At 45.4% G+C, this 22616-nt stretch overlaps 1 protein-coding gene across 2 annotated transcripts in view; it reads left to right on the top strand.

Annotated features, from left to right (window-relative positions):
- KAZN (kazrin, periplakin interacting protein) overlaps positions 1-22616 on the top strand; it is a 288079-nt gene that overhangs the window by 31806 nt on the left and 233657 nt on the right. Inside the window, exons 1-2 of one of the 2 annotated variants that reach the window (XM_053281101.1) lie at positions 1455-1556; positions 1787-2015. In XM_053281101.1, coding sequence (XP_053137076.1) covers positions 1554-1556; positions 1787-2015 — 232 coding nt within the window. In that variant the 5' untranslated portion in view covers positions 1455-1553. Of the gene's footprint in view, positions 1-1454; positions 1557-1786; positions 2016-22616 lie in introns of those variants that run through there. The other variant, XM_053281100.1, reaches the window with a different exon arrangement.

Below are 22616 nucleotides of genomic sequence, written 5' to 3'. Positions count from 1 at the left end.
TTAATGGTTTTAAACTGTTTATTTGGTTTTGTATTGATTGTTTTTAAATGATCGAGTTGTGGGTTTTGTTTAGTTCCTGTGGGATGGGGGGAAAAGTAATAAATAATTAAACAACTAGGAAGCTGCCTTATGCCGAATCCATCTAGCTACTCTGACTGGCTCTCCAGAGCTCCAGGCAGCAATTTTTCTCAACCCTACCTGGAGATGTCGCCAGAGACTGAACCCAGAACCTTCTGCATGCTAAGCAGATGCTCTGCCACTGAGCTACAATCTCGTCTTGGGAGGTGCACAAAACTGGTTTTGCCAGTTCGGCTCGATTCCAAACCAGATTCGGCACAGTCCAGTTCGAGTTTGAACCGAGCCGATTTGAAATGGTTCAGAACTCTACCTGGAGAATCCTTTGAGGGTTCCCCCCCACCCGCCGCGGCTGGCACTTGTACTTTCTTACTCCCCGTCTGCCTGCTCTATCTTTAGGGAAGCCCCCCTGCCCCCACTTTACTGGTAAAGGGGAATCCTCACTGGATTCCCCTTGACCAGTAGACTTCTAAGCCGGCTTGATTCAAACCGAGTCCGGTTCGATCCCGAACTCGTCGAGCTGAGCCGGCTGGCACACCCCTAGTCTCCTCCCCGAGTTAAGAAAGAGCATAGCTAACTGCCTGCAGCCGAATCAGATCCTTGGTCCCTCAAGTTCAGCACGGCCTACACAACTCCAACCCCTCTGAAGATGTTGGACTACAACCCCCATCATGCCTGACTTTTGGACACTGTGCCTGGGGATGACGGGAGTCGTAGTCCAAAAACAGCTGGGAGGGCCAAGGTTGTTCAGCCCTGGTCTACACTGACTGGCAGCAGCTCTCCAAAGTTTCAGGCAGGAGGCGAGCCCTACCCTGTCCTGCCTGGAGCTGCTGCCAGGGATTGAACCTGGGACCTCCTGCATGCAAAGGCATATGTTCTCCCACAGTGGCAGTGAGTTCCACTCCCTCAGCCTAACCTACCTCACAGGGTTGTTTTGTAGATCTATCAGAGGCAGCGTGCAGGGGGAGGGGGGCTGTATGCCATCTGCAGCCCTTCACAGTGGCAGTGAGTTCCTCAGCCTCAGCCTAACCGACCTCACAGGGTTGTTGTGTAGATATATCAGAGGCTGCGTGCAGAGGGAGAGCGGCTGCGTGCCACTCGGAGCTCCGTGGGGGAAAGGCAGGATAAACCCAAGAGACAGAACGGCAGGGACGCTGAAGAATCCTCGTCTGGCTGCCAAGGAAGCAGCCTGCACGGGCAGGCAGCGTGAAACCCCAAGCACGGCGCTCCTGGACTCAACTCCCACCACGGTCGCTGCCCGACGGCAGCATCTCCATCTCTCCCCCCCCCCTCCGCCCAGCCAGGAGGAGGAGGCGGCGGCTCTTCTTCGCACGCGCCGGGGAGACGCCCCCTCCCTCCCCGGCCTGTTGCATCGGCCTCTCGCGCACGGGGGAGCGGAGCGGCTGCGCCGAGCTGGGCCGCCGGGCAGGCTGCCAGACCCCTTCGGCTCGTCCCCCCTCCCCGCGCTCGGCGGGCAGATGGTAGGCTCCATTTAAAGAGCCCAGCCCCCGTTTCCCAGGGCGCCTCTCCTTCGCCGAGCGGCTGCCGCTGGCCGCGCTGCCTTGCAGGGAGGGGGTCCAACAGGTAGACGGCGGCAGCGGAGCGCCCCCCGCCCGCCCTCCCCGCGTCGCTGGTGCATGATGCGGCGGCGGCTGCGGCGGCTGAGCCTCCTCCTCCTCCTCCTCCCCCTCCCGCCTCGTCCTTTCCGCAGGCCAAGATCCTGAGCATGATGGAGGGCAACCAGCAGCTGGCCCTGCGCATCGACGGAGCCCTCCAGGCGGCCGGCCAGGAGGTGAGCACGCTGCGAGCCGAGCTGACAGCCACCAGCCGCAGACTGGCCGAGCTCAGCGCCTGCTCCGGCGGCGGCGGCGGCGGCAGCCCCAACGCCACGGAGATGGCCGCATCCGGCGCCATGGAGAACAGCCAGCCCAACCTGCAAGGTAAGGGAGGCGGCCTGCGCGCCCCGGGGGCCGGATCGGGGCCGCGGGAGGAGAGGGGAGGGGGGTAGCGCGGGATCGGGAGCCTGCGCGCTCCAGAGGCGGGATCGGGGCCGCGGGAGGGCAGGGGGGAGTTCCTCTGGGGCGCTGCCATTTGGAGGGAGGGGGGCTTCTCTCCCCGTCGGCTGCCCTGAGGATGGGGGGGAAAGGGCGAGGGTCTACCCTCTGCCAGCTGATGAGCATGTGTTGCCCCCCCCGCCCCCCATTCTCTTTCCTTGCGAGACGCACTTCTCCGCCAGCCGCGAAGGCGCTTCCTCCTCCCCGGCGGGAAGCAGGGAGCGGATGGCAGCTTGGCCAAGTCTTCGGCGGCTGTTTACTCGGGAGTAAGCCCCGTGGCATCCTTTGGGCTTACTCCCAAGTGAGCACGCCTCGGATCGCAGCCTTTTCCCTCCTGGGATTAACCCCCTCTCCCTCTGCCAGGGTTGCATGGGACTCGCTTGCTCCCCGGGAAGCGCGCCCTGAATCGGGGCCAGTGAGTCTTGTGCAAACTTTTGGTTCCAGCTGCTTCCTGCCCCTTTCCCTAGCAAAGGTCTGTGCAGGATGTCCCTACAGAATCTGGCCATCTCCTCTTCTTCCCGTCCCTACTTGAAGGAACCTGCGATTCACTGTTGTTGTGATGTTTCCTCTCTATGCTTTTATGATCTGCTGCTCCAAGTTTTGTCCCCCTTCCCCATGTCTTGGCTTTCAACCAGGCAGCCAAAAAATCTGGTAGATGAGATACTTTGCTTTGACTTCTGGAAAGGATGGACTTGTAGACCGAGCTGGTTCTGGGGCTATCTGAGAAGCCTATGTAGAAATGTGATGGTTGCATCCTTTCTGGTGCTGGCTGGGCCCATCCATGGTGATTGGCGGTGTCATTCAGTTATGCGAGAGTCAATGGGAGCTTGAATAACTGGCACACTGGTAGAGATGGTTCTTGGCTCCAGTCTTTGTAGGAGCAGCGTTTCCTAGTGAGCTAACCCCCTCCCCCCCCATGATGTCAGCGCTAGAAGAGATGTGACTCTGTTGATGCTGTTCCCCTCGGTGGTGCGCAGATGGAGAAATGCACCTTAAAAATGCTTGTGTTTGCACCTCGGGCGATCCCTTGGTGGCGTTTGACATGTTTCTGGAAGTGAGCCTTAGAGGTTGCGAGAGAAGACCCAGAAATGGGAGTTGTTCCAATTACAGCGTTGGAGTGATGATGTCATGATTGCATCTCTGGTGTGTGAGACACCCGAATCGTCTTTCTCCCCTACCTGCAAAAGATGCTGGCAGAGAGTGATTCGTGTGACAAATTAGCTGGTCGAAATTTAGGAACCCTTTCCCTCTCTTCCCTTCCAACCCGAGGGTTGTCAGACCTGCCTATTAGTGTGATTTTTTTCTTCCTGAATTAAATCCCAGATTTGTACCTCCAGCTTTTAGTTAAAAATAAATAAATGTGAATCTTCTCTGTAAAGCATTTGTGAGTATTTGCAATGTAATGGATGCTTGGGGGTGGCAGCGGGGGGAGAAGAGCTGTAAAGACATCGGTTATTAATTTGTGATAGTGTTAAAAATGTGCAATCCAGATTATGTGTGCAGAAGGCAAGAGCATGTGTGCTTAAGAGCAAATGGCAGGAAAAAATGTGTCTGAGCTGAGCTCCCACCTTAAACAGGTACGTAGAATCCTGCAGCACTGAAATAAACTTAAGGGGACTTTGAAGCCCCCTTACCATCAGAAGATGTAGTACTGTATGCTGTATGCCACGAGCTATTTATTATCATTGTTCACATCAGGGTTGGTAAAATGAGGGCTTGTGCATCCCTTCAATGTGGCAGGAACTTTCAGTCATTTTGGCAGACAGGAAAAAAACCTACTATATTATAGCAGTGGAAGCCACGGCTATTTCACTCCTGGACTGTCACAGTAATGCAATATATCCAATGAGTTTTCTTGATTCTTCAGATAGCAACAAGTGCATTCTCTTCTCCTCGGAGCCAGCAATGATATCATCTCTTGGTCCCAGGGTTAACATAGCTAGGATTTAGATGCAGCTCTGCGATATCAGCCGAGCCACTTCTCTTATTATAAATAATAATAATGATGATGCATTTCGACCTAGCCAATAGCCTGTGAATTATCCAACCACTGAGTGATCAATCAATCAATCTTTATTACGGTCCTAGACCAACATAAAGTATAAGGGTGATTACATGTTAAAAATGAGAGTAGATAAAAGGTGATTACATACATATGTCTCTATAGAACGAGCAGTAGAGGAGAACATGCTCAGTTCATAGTCGCTCTGCAAATGGGGTCCTTCTATAACGGCCTTCTAGCACTGCTGAAGGGAGGCCATGGCTGCGAGCCAAAGTGAACGCCCTCCTGTGCTTTGGAACCTCCAGTTGGGTGAGGTCTGCTGCTGGAGAAGCAGAATATCGAAGCCTGTCACTGATATGAAATGTTGGGACACTGCTGAGATCGGTTTGGCGCTCAGTGTTTAGAATGTGCTGCTGGTTGGTTGATGCGCTGATGGTTGATTTTGCTTGATCGTAGCCCATGCTGAGCAAGGTCAAGGGGGAAAGGCCCAGAGTAGCTATTTTTGTCTCAGTTGCCTGAATCCAGCTAGATTGGTGATCATCGTGTAGGGTTAGGGGGGCAAGACCAATTGGGCAAAAGACTAGTCTGAGCCAATAACAGAGAATGGCCATCCACACCCTAGCCTCCAGCTTGTTCAGGTCTATCTCCAGGTGCAGAGTGGCACTGGAGACACATCTCGATACTTGGAGCACTGCCCGCACGGATTAGGTGAGTGATCTGGTTTGGTGTGACATGCAGAAAGGGCAAATACTGAAGCTGCATTGGCCGGAATGTATATTCAGTTCAAAACTAGGCTTTCATCCATGCACAAATCACAGAGTAGAGAATAGCTCCAGATTAGATCCGTATCGCCGCAAATATTGTGCATTTCCAGTGACATTGTTCCACTGCAGGTCATGTTGAGCTGATTACATAAGTATGTGTGCATTGCTTGATTTCTTACCTCTTGGTTACTGTTGAGTGTGTGTTCTGCTTCTGCTGAAAAGCTTGGCCTTTGAGGTGATGGGATGTTGACCTGAAAGATCTACCTCCGATATTTGAGCTGCAACAACCCATTTATACAATCCTGTTGCTGCTTGATGCTGCAGTCATTGAGTGATGTACAATTGAGTGATGTAAAGAAAACCCTTGGGCGTGTTGATATGCTAAGGATGCATCTACACAGGACAGTTACTCATATTCCAGTTCTGATGTTTTATCCATAAACCTGGTTGGGGAAAGGTTTCGCTCATAAATTCCAGGTTTAATGGAAAACCCGGTTTTAATGGGAAAAAATGGAAAACCTGGTCCCATTTAAACCCGGGACCGTTTAAACTCGGTTTAACGGAAAACCCGGTCCCGTTTAATGGAATTATTATTTTTTTAAAAAAATTCCAGGTTTTGCACATAAACCTGATTGGGGAAATGTTTGTAGTCAATCTGGAGCAAAAGGACCCCACACCCAGCTTGTTTCTTGAGGGATATGAGTTTCATATCCTGTGCAATTCCTTGGTGGGAGGACCAGAGCACAAATGGGGTTTGCTTGCGCTAGAATAACAGACATACACACTGTTTGTTGATCTGTTCCTGCTAGATCTGGGATCTAGTGTGGCATCTTAGAAATGCTTCACTTGGAAAACATAACTGATTTGGAATGGTTGGTCCCCCAGAATAACCCCAAAGGGGGCCAGGTTCCTTAGATAACACACTCTGGCTGTACAAAGAGAGCACCACAAAGATTATGTGTATGTTCACCTACTTGGATATGTCCAGTAAACACAACAGAATGACCAAGAAGCCATAAATTCTTGGGGATATAAGTGGAGATCTTAAAGTATTGTGAGATGCATGTGAAAATAGCATGATAGACTATTTGAACTTGAATAATCAGGAATGTTTCTGGATTTGAAAGGGAAATTGACCAGCCTCCCTTTGACTTTTTTGTAGGAACATACAAATTAATTGTTATGACTCATGCAACTAGATACAATGTGTTAACTATTGTATAACCTGTAGGTTATGTTGGGTTTTTTTTGTTTGTTTTTGTATTCTGTTTTTTGTTTTTTTCTGTTTGTATATTGTGCTGGTCTGTGCTCGTAATAAAGGAATTGAATTAATGTGCAGTTATAGTTTACTTCTGGTTTGGAGTTTGATGTTTGTTTTTGGTTTATTTTTTGCATGTTTATGTATGTGAACACAAACAAAATACCCAAGAAGGAGCCACCAAAATGCTAAGATATGGAGAGACCATATCTTAAGATGCTGGGGCGTGTGTTTTATTGAAGGCCAAAGTGTTTCAGCCAAAACAGTCTTCTTCAGGGACAATTCCACATAAAACCAAACATACTTAAAATAAAGCCAGTTATCATTTTTAGAAAAATAGAACCATCATGACATTTATTTTTTAAAAAAACATTTAGCATAACACGTACAAAACAGTGTTGTTTCCAATGAACACAGCTTTCCAATGAACACACTTACATGATACTTAAACTTGCAAGAGATCTCTATTAAAATGTTCCCTGCCTAGCTCAAATCAAACTGCAATGGTATTTCACAAAGAGGGGTGAATAAAGAGATGGACCCCAACGAGCATCTTGAAATGTGGTCTCTCCTTGTTGGTATGTCTGTGTATCTGGCATACTGACAGTGCTTTAATGTATGTATGGCTGAGATTTCTGCAGGAGAAATCTGTTGAAGAAGATTCTTATGGCAGATCTAATGATGCTTGTTTTCTGGAAAATTTTCTGATGCCCTTAATCTGATATGATCTGATAAAAGCGCATTTGGACTTACATTTTTTGTTTTTAGTTTGTTCAATAAATACAAGACCATCGCTGCAGAGTCAATATCTGTTTGCTAAGAGGTGTATGGAGGGCAGATAGCCTGGCAAAGTGGTCTGTACCCGATGTTAATTGTACGGAAGTGTATTGAAAAGGTTTTTTTTTTTTGCCCCTAAGAGCCAAAAGTAGTGGAATGGAAATATTTGATATAGGGGGGAAATAAATAAAATGCACTTAGTGTTATTCTCATACAATTTCAAACCTTGACCTGGAAAGTATTTTATTAGAATACTTGTCAATAAGCATTTAAGGCCTTGTAACACAGTAGCATACACTCGCTTAGATTGTTTAAATTTTCAGGGAGGGAAATGAAAGTAATGGAAACAGTTAACATACTAATTTTCATATGCTCAAAGAACTGGTATGATTGTCTATGCTTCCTTGTCATAGTTTCCTTTTATTAAAATTGAAACTTCCATTTTGGTATTGCAATAATTCTGCTACTAGTTAATTTTGAGAAACTTTGCATTTATAGCAATAGGCATTTTTTTTTCTATGGGAAAATTCCATTTTGGACAGTTTTGTACCTCACATCAGTGTCGGGGCCTGACATCTGTGCTCTGGAATTGTGTGGTCTGAGCAAGAGAGAAGGCAGAGGCAACCTAGGAGTTGAGCAGTTTAATGGTGCAGCGGGGAAATGACTTGACTAGCAAGCCAGAGGTTGCCGGTTCGAATCCCCACTGGTATGAACACCTATATCAGGCCCCAGTGAGATGCTGAAAGGCATCATCTCATACTGTGCAGGAGGCGGCAATGGTAAACCCCTCCTGTATTCTACCAAAGACACCACATGGAGTTGACACCGACTCAACGGCACAACTTCAGCTTTACCCTTCACTTTGCCACCCGTTACATCTTCTCTGATGAGCCATGGGCTAGTCTCTTCCTTCTTCTTGCTCTGAGTATACCTGGGATAGCCCTTGTGGTTCTTGAGCCATGGGCTAGTCTCTTCCTTCTTCTTGCTCTGAGTATACCTGGGATAGCCCTTGTGGTTCTTGGCATTTGTCATCAGCTTCAACTCATTCTGAGCTTTAACTTCTTTGACATTGTCCCTGCAAGATATTCATCTGTATTTGATCTCAGTCTGGTCCAGGATACTTCACCTGGACACCAGGTGTTCTTCCTTCCATTTCTTAAGATGTGTTCTTTGTTATTTCCAGGTGATCATTGAGCTTTTTGTGCAGCCACATTGGGTTTCTTAGATGTGACTGCATCTGTAGTAGGTCCCTCAAGAGTTAGGGACCTAGGAAGCTATCATATACCGAGTGAGACCATTGGTCCATCTAGCTCAATATTGTCTACACAAGGCCTGCTCAACTTAGGCACCCCCAGCTGTTTTTGGACTACAATTCCCATAATTCCCAGCCACAGTGGCCAATAGCCAGGAACTGTAGGCCAACATCTGCAGGAGGGCCGAAGTTGGGCCGAAGTTGGTCTACACAGACTGGCAGCGGCTTCTCCAAGGTTGCAGGCAGGGGTCTCTCTCAGCCCTATCTTGAAGATGCTGCCAGGGAGGGAACTTGGAACCTTCTGCATGCAAGCAAGCAGGTGCTCTTCCACTGAGCTATGGCCGCATCCCCTAAGGGGAATGCCTTACAGTGCTCACACATATAGTTTGCCATTCAGATGCAAACCAGGGTGGACCCTGCTTAGCAAAGGGGACAATTCATTCTTGCTACCACAAGGCCAGTTCTCCCCCCATAGACCAGGTCCTCTACCACCCATCTTGGGCTCCTCTTTTCATTTTTCTCCGAGCTTTTAAAGATATTTTTAAATGAAATCCAAGATGCATGTTTGACTGTGCTCAGCGTTAGCTTTCTGCAAGATCAAGAACATTACACAGCCACTCCCCACCCACCCCCAAGTCCCCACTATTCCATCCTCTTCCCTATTGGTTGGGATACAGTCAGGGATAGCTGATCACCTCCTTCCTTTATCTTCGGAAAGAAGTTGTCAACCAGGCGTGCTCAGAATGTGTTGGAGATTCTATGCTTGGTAGAGTTTGTCTCCTAACAGAGATCAGGGTAGTTGATCCCTCATTGCTACTAATTCTTGAGTTCCTAGAAGCATCTGTAATTTGTTTCAGGAAAGCATCACTCACATCTCCGGTAGAATCGAACAACAATGTTGTTTTTATTTCCTTGTCTATTTTTACCCAGATGTTCCCTTCCGGGCTACTATATTCTTGGAATTCTCAAAGTTTTTGACCTCTTATGGGACTCCCTCTCCTTTCCGGTTGCAATTTAAAACAAAACAAATCACAAGTTTCATTCTTCCATTCCTACATTCCAATCCTGGGAAGTCTGCTAACTCCCACCCTCTTTCTTCCCATCAGCTGTGCTTGCATCACTAATACCATCAGCACAAATTGATTTAGAGATTAGTTTAGGGGATTCATTCTGTCAAACTTGTAATATTTAGCTGTTTCCCGAGCACAGGGAGTTCTAGCCATTTAAACAAACTAATCCAACATCAAATGTGCTTAGCGCACCTCTAGGAATTGCCCAGCAAATTGGAGGCCTTGGGTGTGCTGGCAACTAGGACTCTGGGAGGATTGCAGAATGGCTGGTGTATAAAACTGATTAGCCCTGTTTAAATAGGGGCAGGCGGTGGTTCCTATCTGCCTAATATTCCAAACCTTTGCAAAGATACTGGGCCATTTTCCCAACCCAGGCATGTTTATGCGAACAAAGTGCTTTTGTACTCTCAGTGGGCTGGGTTATTAATTGTTATGTTTGTTAATTAAATGGTTACCATTATTTTTGTTAGAACTAACAGAGTTTGGACTCATGGAATGTTGGAGCTGGAAGGGACCTCAGAGGTCTTATAGACCAGGGTTTCTCAACGTGTGGGTCCCCAGATGTTATTGGACTTCAACTCCTGTAATCCCCAGCCCCAGTGGCCTTTGTTTGGGGATTATGGGAGTTGAAGTCCAATTACATCTGGGGACCCACATGTTGAGAATCCCTGTTCTAGACCAACCCCTGCTCTGTGCTGGAATCTTCAACAGCATTCCTGATGACAGATGTTTGTCCAGCCTCTCGCTGAAAGCCTCCAGTGAAGAAGAGCTTGTCATTTGCATGGGACAGACTCTTCCACTGCTGGTCAGCTTTTTGCCAGAATGCCTCTACCCCACTCAAGTCTCTAGATCAGGGATTCTCAACGTTGGGTCCCCAGATATTATTGGACTTCAACTCCCATAATCCCCAGCCCCAGTGGCCTTTGATTGGGAATTATGGGAGTTGAAGTCCAGTAACATCCGGGGACCCAATGTTGAGAATCCCTGCTCTAGATCAGACCTGCTCAATTTTGACCCTGCCAGCTATTTTTGGACTACAATTCCCATAATCCCCAGCCACAGTGGACAATAGCCAGGGATTCTGGGATTTGCAGGCCTGTATCTGCAGGAGGGCCGAAGTTGAGCAGGCCTGCTCCAGATTATCTTGCTCTCTTTTCTTGGAGTAGGCGAAACTGCTGCAAGTCTGTAGTGATAGTAAGGCTTGAGAGAGGACTAAGCCTCAACTAGAGTAACTGCTTGGAGGGTGGGATTCTCCAAATAAGGGGAAAAGCCCAGAAGATTCAAATCCTTGTGGCCAAGTCTAGAGTGAGGTGCAGGGTTTACTGGACAACAGCCTGTAGAGCAGGGTTTCTCGACGTGTGGGTCCCCAGATGTTATTGGACTTCAACTCCCATAATCCCCACCCCCGTGGCCTTTGGTTGGGGATTATGGGAGTTGAAGTCCAATTACATCTGGGGACCCACACGTTGAGAATCCCTGCTGTAGAGGAGTAAGGGAGGAGTTCAGTTCTTCCCTGGAGGCCTTGGCGTGTAGGGAGCATAGGAAGCTGCCATATACTGAGTCAGACCATTGGTCTATCTAGCTCAGTGTTGTCTTCACAGACTGGCAGCGGCTTCTCCAAGGTTACAGGCAGGAATCTCCTTCAGCCCTATTTTGGAGAAGCCAGAGAGGGACCTTGAAACCTTCTGCTCTTCCCAGAGTGGCTCCATCCCCTGAGGGGAATATCAGACAGAGCTCACACTTCTAGCCTCCCATTCATATGCAACCAGGGCAGACTTGGCTTAGCTAAGGGGACAAGTCATGCTTGCTGCCACCAGACCAGCTCTCTTCTTGGGGAACCAAATTTGCTGAAGCTCTAGGGACACATAGGGACACCTCAATGGCGTAGTTTGTGATGATGTCCTGCACCCCAATCCAAGATGGCGGACGCATGAACATTTGAGGCGCAAGAGATGGGACTTGTGGAGCTTGAGTTGAACCCAGTTTAGTCCAGTTGTGGAGACAGTGAAAGGAAAGGAGGCTGATTAGTTCTTGCTAAGACAACTTATTTATTTATTTATATCTATGGAAACCACTTCGGGGACTTTTTGTGGGAAAACGGTATATAAATAGTCATCGCCGTTGGCTTGCAGGTGCCAAAGTCATACTTCTCCTGGGCACCCACACCCCTCAGGCTGAGCCTGTTACTACCCTTTCTACATGTGCAGAAAGTTCCACTTTCAACCTAAAGGACCTTTGCTTGGAGATTCAGCGCCTCAGTGGGCAATTCTGGGTGAGATGGACCAATGGCACATTTGTAGCTTCCTTTTGGTGCCAATCTGGATTCTTGGAGAGGTAATAATAAAGAGTTCCATCAGACGTGGACCAGCAAAGTAGTGCCTTTTAAAAGTGGTGGTTCTCTTTACTGAGCAGGGGGAGAGCAACTGGCCCTATCCATCCCTGGCAAAACAACCCTCCAGTGGCTGTTGCTGGTGTTTATCTTACTTTTCTTTTTAGATTGTGAGCCCTTTGGGGACAGGGAGCCATCTTTATTTATTTTTATTTCTCTGTGTAAACTACTTTGGGACCTTTTGTTGAAAAGCGGTATATAAATATTCATAGTAGTAGTAGTAGTAGAAAGTTCAGTAGTATATACATTAACATATTACTGAGAACATCAGATGAAGACTCGCGGGCGGAAAATGTAGCCCTTTGATCAGAAGACTGTGCAGAAACCTCTACTATATAATTCATCAAAATCATGTTCACATCACCCCTTCCTCCTTCCTACTTTAGCCTAAAGTATCTACAGTTTTGTTGCGGTATCAGCTTTCACTTGTTTGGAGGATGATTCTGTTTTGTGTGGGTGGGCGAAAATAGTTGTGTTTTCTCCAAGGATCGCTTTAAAAGGATCAAGTTTACTTCTTGGGAAGCAGTAATCTGATGAGTGACTGGGAAGATCAGATTCAGTTGGATGTGTTACCAGCCATCGTAACTTGAAAGCAATAGATTTACTCAAATCTATTGAGTTATCTGAGGAGTAGAAGATATTTCTTTGTCTTGGGGCAAGAAAAATCTCTCTCTCTCTCTCTCTCTTAACTTAATCATATGTATATTACAACATTGTAAATAATTTAATACTGGTGTTCATTGCAAGTGTAAGCAATTTAATGATGGTTAGGAGATGGAGAATGGAAAAAAACACCTGTTTGTATGGTCAGGAATACAAGAAGCTGCTTTATACCGAGTCAGACCATTGGTCCATTGATGTATTGGTCCAATCAGTATTGTCAACACAGACTGGCAGCAGCTTCTCCAGGGTTGCAGGCAGGAATCTCTCTCAGCCCTATCTTGGAGATGCTGCCAGGGACGGGACTTTGAAATTTCTGCATACAAGTATCCAGGTGTTCTTCCCAGAGTGGACCCGTCCCCTAAGGGGAATATCTTGCAGTGCTCACATGTAGTCTCCCATTCAAATGCAAGCCAAAAACTACTGACAAATTATTTAAATTTTTCCTGAGCATATTCCAGTGTGAAAGTAGTGCATTTAGCTCATTTAAGAGAGATGAGGAAGAAAGGGAGTGAGAGAGTGGGGAGTGGGAGGAGGAAGACAGAAGATGGCGCGAGGCAGGCACGAGGCAAACCCCAGAGGTGCATCGGAATCTAATCTGGCCCACTCCCAGATTTGAGTTTGACACCCCTGGACTAAGGGATTGTGCCAAACCCTTGATGGAAAAGGCAAGTTTTCATGTCAACATATCGAAATCGGGTAACTGCTAAAACTTTATAAAAGCGGGAACTGAGGGGGGGGAAGGGGAAGTGAACCCTTTCCCCTCCTGTGTATTCTCCCTGAATCCTGCTGCTGACACGATGTGGTCTCTGTTGAAACTTGGCCATGAAATCTACGAATAAGACAAATATTATACAGGAGAACCTCAATATTCGTGGGAGTTCCATTCTCCGCAGTTACTGTGGATATGGAAACTGCAAATATTGGGTTACTGGGGCAATGGGATCGTGGGGGTTTGGTTCCTGGAGGCCCAGCAATTGCCCAATAAGCACCCCCAAAAGGGTTGAAAGTGCAAAATAAATTGCCCTACCATGCTCTGTGGGCTTCCAGCAATGCCCCCAAGAAGTGAGAAATATCTGTTCTGTAGCCCTTCTTGCCATTTTTCCCCGGGTTTATAGCAAAAATGAGCCACAAAATGGCTCCGTTTCACAAAACGGAACGAAGAACGCAGAGGTCATTTCCGTCTTGCTCTAACCCGTGGATTCATGGAGCTAACCCCCTTTCTACCAGTTTTAATTCACATATGCTGAGGCCAGGTGTTAATTACCCGGCCGTGTATATGGGAATCTGCAGATGTAGAGACCGTGGATATTGAGGTTCTGCTTTTTAAAAAAAAGGTTCCCAAATTGGTTTAAAGGTAAAGTGTGCCACTGAGTCGGTGTGTCGACTCCTGGCGACCATAGAGCCCTGTGGTTGTCTTTTGATATAAACCAAATCCAGGCTCCATATAGGTGCTGTAACTTTACTGGCTTGTTGTCAGGGTTCTCATCTATACAGTTCTGTGCCAGGCCTGTCCAGGGAAGAGTGGAAGGGCAGGGAACAAATAGGCAGCTGGAATAGCTGGAATAGCAGATGTGGAGTGCCGAGCTCTGTGTGTTGTGTAAGCCGTTGCCATGTCAAAAGAAGCAAAAAGTAGGATGCATTTGTTCTGCTTAGAACGCCTTGTTTAATCTGCTTAGAACTCCTTGCATCGCATTGAGCCTCACTAGTTTGGTGTACATCACCAGTGTTTCTTTGGCCTGTGACTCATTAACACTCTATCCTCACAGCGGAGAGGTGAGATTCTGATCCTGCAGCACCACCTTGCAAATTCCAGGCATTTGTAATCTGACAAATGATTGTGTGTTTTCAAGCCAGCCTGCAATTACTTTTATATGAGAGAGCCCTGACGAATCAGCTGATCTCAAGCGGCTCTTTCCAGACATCTGAAAAAAGTGGTGTCTCTTTTAAGGGGTTGATGGTGGTAGGGGCTCAAACAACGGAATAGTAATAATATTGAACTTTGGAGAGGGGAAGAGCCATTGCTGGGTGTGTGTGTGTGTGTGTCTTTGGTTTGCCAAGTGCTCTACAGCAGGGATTCTCAACGTTGGGTCCCCAGATGGTATTGGACTTCAACTCCCATAATCACCATCTAAAGGCCACTGGGGGCTGGGGATTATGGGAGTTGAAGTCCAATAACATCTGGGCACCCACACGTTGAGAATGTCAACGTCTGCTCTAGAGTACACATTCTAAGCACACATTCTGTCTCAACAAGCCTGCCAAGTAGAATCCTAGTTGTTAAAGTTGGAAGGAACCTGAGAGATCATCTAGTGCAACCCCACTGCTCAGTGCTGGACGTCCCCGAGATGGGACCATCCAGCCTCTGTTTGAAAATCTCCAGCGAAGGAGAACCCATAGGGACATAGGAAGCTGCCATATCCGAGTCAGACCCTCATAACTGTTTTAATAGGACATTAAAGATGCTTAGCTGCTTCTTCGGGTCATGGGGGAACGCTCACTTGAAAATGTGGCCGGTTCTCTTCTGACTTCATGCATGTGCAGTTGAGCAGGGGGAGGCACGGTCGCTACATCCATCATTTGGGCGTGTCGGTGAATGTCGACCATTAAAGACAGGTGTGTGGACCTTCCTTCCTTCCTTCCTTCCTTTCGGAAGATAAGAACAGCCCTGCTGGATCAGGCCCAAGGAGGCCCATCTAGTCCAGCATCCTGTTTCGCAGAGTGGCCCACCAGAAGCCTCTGGAAGCCCACAGGCAGGAGTTGAAAGGGGCATGCCTTTCTCCTGCTGTTACTCCCCTGCAACTGGTACTCAGAGGCATCCTGCCTTTGAGGCTGGAGGTGGCCTATAGCCTTCCAACTAGTAGCCAATGATAGATCTCTCCTCCATGAAGTGATCCAAACCCCTCTTCAAGCCATCCAGGTTGTTGGCTGTCACCACATCTTGTAGCAGAGAATTCCACAAGTTGATTATGCAAGTTGTGTGAAAAAGTACTTCCATTTGTTGGTCCTAAATTTCCTGGCAATCAAGATTACAACGGTGTGGTGTAATCTCCAGTGCGGATCTTCAGTGCAGAATACAACAGTGTTGTGCTGTTGCTTTAAGAAGTAAGCTCAGAAAGCCTCCGGGTGAGAAGGCCATGTGACTGAATTGGAAGAAACCATTTCACTTTTGCAGCAGAAGCCTGTGTGAGGGGTTGTGGCTTTGTGGTCTCCTCAGAAGCCTTGCCATCTCTCCGGCAGATGCCAGATGCATCCATTTGGTATCCCAAAAAGGGGATAGTGGCAGCTCCCGGCTTATCCATCTTTTTCTTGACTGCCAATATTTCAGAGCCAGGGGCAGTCTCTGTTCGGTGGAAACGATCCCTGGTCAACCATTGTCCTTCTTTTGGCCTCTTGGGGATGCCTTCTGCCATTGCTTCCACACAAGGTGCCAGAATTGTCCTCCTTTAGCATTCAGCTCCCTGGTACATCATGTCTGAAGTGCGCCTGCACATCAGTGGGTGCCCAGCATGAAGGCACTCTGCAGTGCACAGTCTTCAAGAATGCGTCATCCTGGATGGTGGGATGGGAAGTGCTTGTTCTAAGGGGATCCCTAATTTCATTTGTGCAATGTTGGCAGGTCTGGATTTGGCTCATTTCCTTTAGTCATCTGGGATCATGTGCTCTGCATGCACTTTATGACTTTCTGTTTGTGGCATACTTGTAGTCAGAACTGTAGGCCACACCCACTGGGTTGCTTGGCCACACCCCCACACACTGTAGGCTCTGCCTCCCAGCTTCCTTGGCTACCCCCCCACACTGTAGCCCCGCCTTCCATCTTGATTGGCCACACCCCCTACAAACTGTAGGCCACACCTGCTGGGTTTCTAGGCCACGCCCCCTGCACATTGATAGACATTCATATATTCGTCAGTAAAATGCTGGAGGGTATTCAGTTAATGGCAGACATGGAAGATGAAGCCCACCTTAATGCATTTATTTGTGCTTTTATTTTATAGTGCATTTCTAATCCCTGATGGGAACATTGCCATTATGTTTTAGGACAGGACTCACAGTTGTGGCCCAATTTGTGTTGGAAGCCACCCTGTGTGCCCAGCCAGTGTAGTTCCACATCTGCCTTTGAATTTTGGGAGGGTGGGAGACTCGTTGGGGCTCCCCACAGATGGATGTTATTACAGAATCCTCCCCAGTAGAACCACAGGAACTGCAGTTTGAAGGAATAGGTCCTTCGTTTGCTCATAGAACACCACTTCCCAGGGAGATTTGGTTGTGAGCCAGTTAACCAAACTAGTTTACACTTGCAGCATTTATTCCAGGCACAGGTTGCCCAATAGATTTGCATAACTGGGGTGTAGAATGTGGATTTATTTTGTTTAGAAAAGATTCAGAGTATGTCTGATGGCATGTCAGGAATCGGAGCCGTGGAACCTGATTACAATGAAGCAGATTTTACACTGAGTAAATTCCTCCTAATGTCTTGCCAGCGGGGGTGTAACAAGGGGGGAACATAGAACATAGGAAGCTGCCATATACTGAGTCAGACCATAGGTCTATCTAGCTCAGTATTGTCTTCACAGACTGGCAGCGACTTCTCCAAGGTTGCAGGCAGGAATCTCTCTCAGCCCCATCTTGGAGATGCTGCCAGGGAGGGAACTTGGGACCTTCTGCTCTTCCCAGAGCGGCTCCATCCCCTGAGGGGAATATCTTCCAGTGCTCACACTTCTAGTCTCCCATTGAAATGCAACCAGAGCAGACCCTGCTTAGCTAAGGGGACAAGTCATGCTTGCTACCACAAGACCAGGGGGAATGGCTACATATTGAGCATGGGCGGTCTCCCACTTGTGGTGGTTGCGCATGCGCTCATGTATCTGTGTACCTCCCACTCACTCCCCATGGCCGGGACTTGGGAGGCTTCTGGCCAATTGAAGGATGCTGGGTAGAGCTGGGCCAGTGGCTGATGGGGGCGGCTACTGGCGATGGGAGCCCCAGCTGGTGGGAGGGGGAGCTCATCGGCTCCTCTCAGACACAGGGCTGGACAGCTCCGCCCACCCTCTTACAGCTCCGCTGGCCAAAGTCTGCTTCCTTGTGATTCCAACACCTTGATTCTAGTCTTTCCCTCGGGAGAACATCCTTCTGCATGACAGCCCTGCCAAGATTATTTGAAGGCAAATATCTTGTCTGGGCATCGAGGTATCTTTCGAAGTGGTGGTTTTCTACGTTTACCAGGCAGAGCAACTATCCTTAGCTTAGCATTAGCATATCTCCAGTGACTTTTTGGTGGTGTCTCCCTTGTGGAACTTGTTAAGAGTTTGAACCCCTTTGGGATGGGGAGCAATTTCTTCATTTGATTTCATTTGATTGTATATATAAACTGCTTTGAGAGCTGTTTTTGTTGAAAAGCAGAATGTACATATTTATTAATAATATTACCCCTTAGCCATTAGACTAAACACTCCCAGCTCCTTCAACTGTTCCCTGGTTTCCAGACGCCACATCATCTTTTTGCCTTCCTCTGAATCTGTCCCAGTTTATTAAGATCCTTCTTCCAATCCAATCCAGTTTATTGTATATGACCTTTTTTTAAATTAAAAAAGTACATATTCCAAAACGAAGAATAAAATAAATAAGTAAAAATATTCTCAATTTTAAAAATCTCCTTTACAAATTTACAGCAATATTTTCCAAAAATGCAATGTGAATAGACTCAGCTGCTTTTGCAAATAAAGCAGTTTGATAGGTAATACATGGATCAACATCAGCCAGCAACCAACAAATTTTATCCTTTTCACTTTTATTACAAATTGAATATGATTTGTCCTAAAAATCCCTCTCTCGGATTCTGATGAGGAAAGCAATACCATCCATAATGCTCTATGTCCTTAACTTCATAAGTGCCACAAAGACAAAATTGTAATTCTTTAGGAATTGGCTTCAATCTTCCATCTAAAAAGGCAGAGGGCATAGTTTGAAATCGGAGTTCTGTAAATGCAATTCTTAATGAGGCATTGTAAATAATGAGCACATTTGTGATTATCTTTATATTAAAAATACCAAGAAAAAAAGAAAATTTTGAAGTCTTGATTAATTCCATATCCTAATGGGTATCTAGCTCTTAAAGTCATTCTCTTAATTTGGAGTTTCCATATCCAAAATTATTAAAACAACGTAACAGACCTTTGCAGTGTAACACATCCAGACTAAATTTTACCCAGCCAGATTTCTTCTTTGCTCACTATAAAACAGAGCTTGGAAAGGCGACATTCAGGCCTTTCTAAAAGTCTCTTATTGTACAAACGTCTCTTATTGTGGATCTACTGAAGGAAGCCCAGTCTCAGTTCAAAGGAAGCAGCTGGGGTCCCTGGAGCTAATGACAAAACACTCTGCAGGAACTTATTTTGACAGACCTCCAGCTCTTTTAAAACATTTGGTTTTTGCCCCCAAATTTTAATAACATATAATATTTGAGCAATAACTTTCCTGACAAAGACTTTTATGGCTGGAGCCACTAATCTGCCTCCCCTAGAATATTACAACTTCAGGATAGCTCTAGTTGACTTTAGAGCTGTTCATTTTATATTCTGCAACTGTGTTTTCCATGTGCCTGTCTCAACTAAATAAATACCCAGATATTTGAAGGAGGACATTTGTTCTATTTCACGTACACCCATATTCCATTTATATCTGACTGGACATTTGCTGAATACCATCACCTTTGTTTTAAAATAGTTAACTAAGAAATTCGCTTTGACAGTATTCATCACATTTGTTTAACATTCTCTTCAACCCAACCTAGTCAGAGATAATAGCACTATATCATCAGCTTACATTAAAACAGCAATCTTTCTACCCTGCACAGACGGAGGACAACATCCAGGGTGGATAAAAATCAATGACATTTTTTTTAAAGAAATAGGATTTTCTTGATTTTTTAAAATTTAAATTGGATTTTTTTATTTAAATCAGATTTTTTAAAAATAAAATGCTTTTTGAGGGAAAATCTATCTAAAGAAAGTTTTCTATTTAAGATGCAGTATAGTCCAAAGGTATTCATCATGAAATAAGGATTAGTTTTTAATTATGTAGCATGAGGCTGTATATATGCAGTGTTTGAATTTTTGGGTAAATGAATTCCATTAATCCATTCACAATGTCATGCTCTTCCAGAGCTTTCTGTAAGATTATTTTAGGCAATTATTCTATCTAGAAGAGGACCAAAAATGAAACCTTCATCTGGTTGTAAATATTAAGATTATACCAGCAAGAATGAATCTTTATGTAAAAAAAACCATGATTTAAATCTAATCTTACTGACTAGTGATTTAAATTGTAAATTAAATCAATTTGATTTAAATCAAATCCACCCTGAAAACATCTAAACAGGTCAGTTCGGTAACATGATTGTTCATAAAATAAATAAGAAAGGGCCCAGCAATTCCTAGCAACTCCTGTCTGTATTTCATCTAAAAGTGCTCCCTTTTGACCTGCACACAATTTTTGGTAGGCCCATTTATATACTTCTGTATCAAATGATGTAACAAAAATCTGGTCTATTGTGCTATGGCCTTTTCTAAACCCAGCCTGTTCTTGATAAAGAATGGAATTTTCTTCTTCCCACTCTACTAAATTCTGGAGCAAGAAACAACTATAGATTTTAGAACAAACACCCAATAAACTAATGGGTCTATAGTTTGAAGGATTTGACCTATCTCTCTTCTTATATATTGGGAAAATTATACTCGGTTCCCAACCTTCTGGAATTATACAATTGTCACTAAATAGTGTAGCCAACATGGGTGCTGCCCACCAGTCAGAATTGATCTTAAAAACTTCAGGGGATAACATATCTTTCCCCGGTGCTTTACATATCGTAAAGCAGGAAATTAATCTACACACTTCCTGCGCTGTCACAGGAGACCATGGTGGACATGATGCAAGAGCCTGATTGAATGAAATATCACAATTGTTTGTCGTGCTGGGAGTATTTCCAAAAATATTAGCAAAATAACTATGGCAAGTACTGGCAAGGATCTGAGCTTCCAGAACAAAATACCTTCCCTTTAAATGTTGTGCCGTTGAGTCGGTGTCGACTCCTGGCGACCACAGAGCCATGTGGTTTTCTTGGTAGAATACTGGAGGGGTTTACCATTGCCATCTCCCGTGCAGTATGAAATGATGCCTTTCAGCACCTTCCTATATTGCTACTGCCCGATACAGGAGTTTATCATATTCTGAGAAACATACCAGCAGGGATTCGAACCAACAGCCTCCTGCTCTCTAAGCAGGTTGCTTCCCCACTGCGCCATTAGGTAGCTCACCTTCCCTTTAGTCCTGTAGAAATTATCCATTGGGGATGCGCATAAGTGAGGGCATGATAGGGAGAAAGACAGTGTTAAGGGTAGATGGTCACTATCTGGTCTGTCTAGGATATTATAACATACTGTTTGAAGTAACACATTCCTGGGGCGGGGGAGTCTATAACACTTCCAGATTTGCTGTTAAGAAGCGTCAAATATCCACTTGAGATGTCCAGATCACTACCATGCAGGCAGACTAACTGGAAGCCAGACATAGATTCTATCCATTTTCGGCCTTGTGCATTAAACCCCTTATCCTGTGAAGTCTTAATAAGCAGAAAAATGTCACTGTCCTAGAAAAATTTCATCAGAGCCAATCCGAGCATTGAAGTCACCACAGACTACAGTGCTTGCTTCTGGGAAGTGTTTGGTGCAGTGTTGCAGTGCATCAGTTAGATCCTTCCAAAGGCTCTCTGAATACTGTGGAAGATACACGTTTAAACATACTAAGGGGTCAAAATCACGATTCTGTTTACGCTCAATCAGCATTGCTAGAATAGAGTTATTTCTGGAGATGCTAATCACCCTAACTTCCAAATTAAGTTTTTCTGAAAATAATATGGCCAGACCACCACTGGCCCTTCCCTTCCAACAGGATTAACCTGCAGGGGAATTAAATGGGGGGTGGGGTGGGGGAAACCCCTGAAGATACAAATCTGTGCCTTCCCTCCGCCAAGTTTCTTGTCTTCAATAATATCAAGGGATTGTAAGAATTCCTCATGTTTGAATTCAGTATTTTATTAGACCACCCTGCAGTATTCCATGACAAAATATTAAAGGAATAAGAATCTCCAAAACTGTCTAGTCATGGAAAAACTGGGGCTGATGCCCATCATAAGATGGGTTAAACCTCTGTGTATCCCTCTACCCCATGATTGATCTCTCTTTCTCTGGAAATCTCCTACCTGTCTCTTAAATTCTAAATTCATCTGAACTGACTGCGGGCATACCTGATCTTTTACTGAGGAAGTTCCGGGAGGCCTTCCCCTATGTCCAAGATCAGCAACTTGCCTTCTTTCCTACATTAAAATATTATTAGGATATATAACAAATGGAGGAAGATCCTCCCTCAAATTTCCTGGTTCGCAGAAATTCCTCTTAATAACGTGTCTGTTTATTATATATTTCTCTTGCCTGCTTATGAGATTTGAGTATGTCAAAGGACAGTTATAAGTTGAATTAAATTTCTGGATATTCTGAGGAGTTCCCCATTTAAAAGATATGCTTTTATCTTCAAACTATCTTCAATCCGTTGCTGCCCCTGGACTTTGGAGTGTGCTACCTGTTAAGATAAGAGCCTCCCCATCTCTGGCAACTTTTAAAAAGGCACCGAAGACACATTTATTCACCCAGGCTTTTAATTTAGGTTCATAGTTTTAAAAATTTTAATACTGGGTTTTAAATGTTTTCAATGTTTTCAATGATTTCAGTTGTTAATTGACGATGTTTTAAATGATTTTGTAAACCTCCCAGAGACACAAGTTTCGGGCAGTAGAGAAATATTTTAAATAAATAAATAAATAAATAAATAATAAACTGATGTAACAGACTCCAAAAGGCACACCTATGTTCTATATTGGGGGGAAACTACCCCTAGAATAATACCCCTAGATTTCCTGGGGTTAGCATGATATAAATGGAACATTTTGGGTCTCCTTTATCAACCCAGGTCTCCCCGACCTCAGCCAATATTTATTTATTTATTTAACATATTTTTATACCGCCCAAAACCTGCATCTCTGGGCGGTTTACAATTAAAATCATTCGTTAAATCAATTAAACAATAAAAATCATTTAAACATTAAAATCATTAACATTAAAATCATTTTAAACCAACATTAAAAATTAAATATGTCTCTCAGGACCTCTGTTTCAAGAGCCATTTAACCTTTTCAGTGGCCAGTTAAATATCGAAATAAAAGGAGAGAACCCGTTAGAACTCTCCAATGCAATTTGAGGCA

This window comes from Hemicordylus capensis, chromosome 16, assembly GCF_027244095.1.
Source record: "Hemicordylus capensis ecotype Gifberg chromosome 16, rHemCap1.1.pri, whole genome shotgun sequence".
NCBI lineage: Eukaryota > Metazoa > Chordata > Lepidosauria > Squamata > Cordylidae > Hemicordylus > Hemicordylus capensis.
This window is presented reverse-complemented; position numbering and strand designations above follow the sequence as displayed.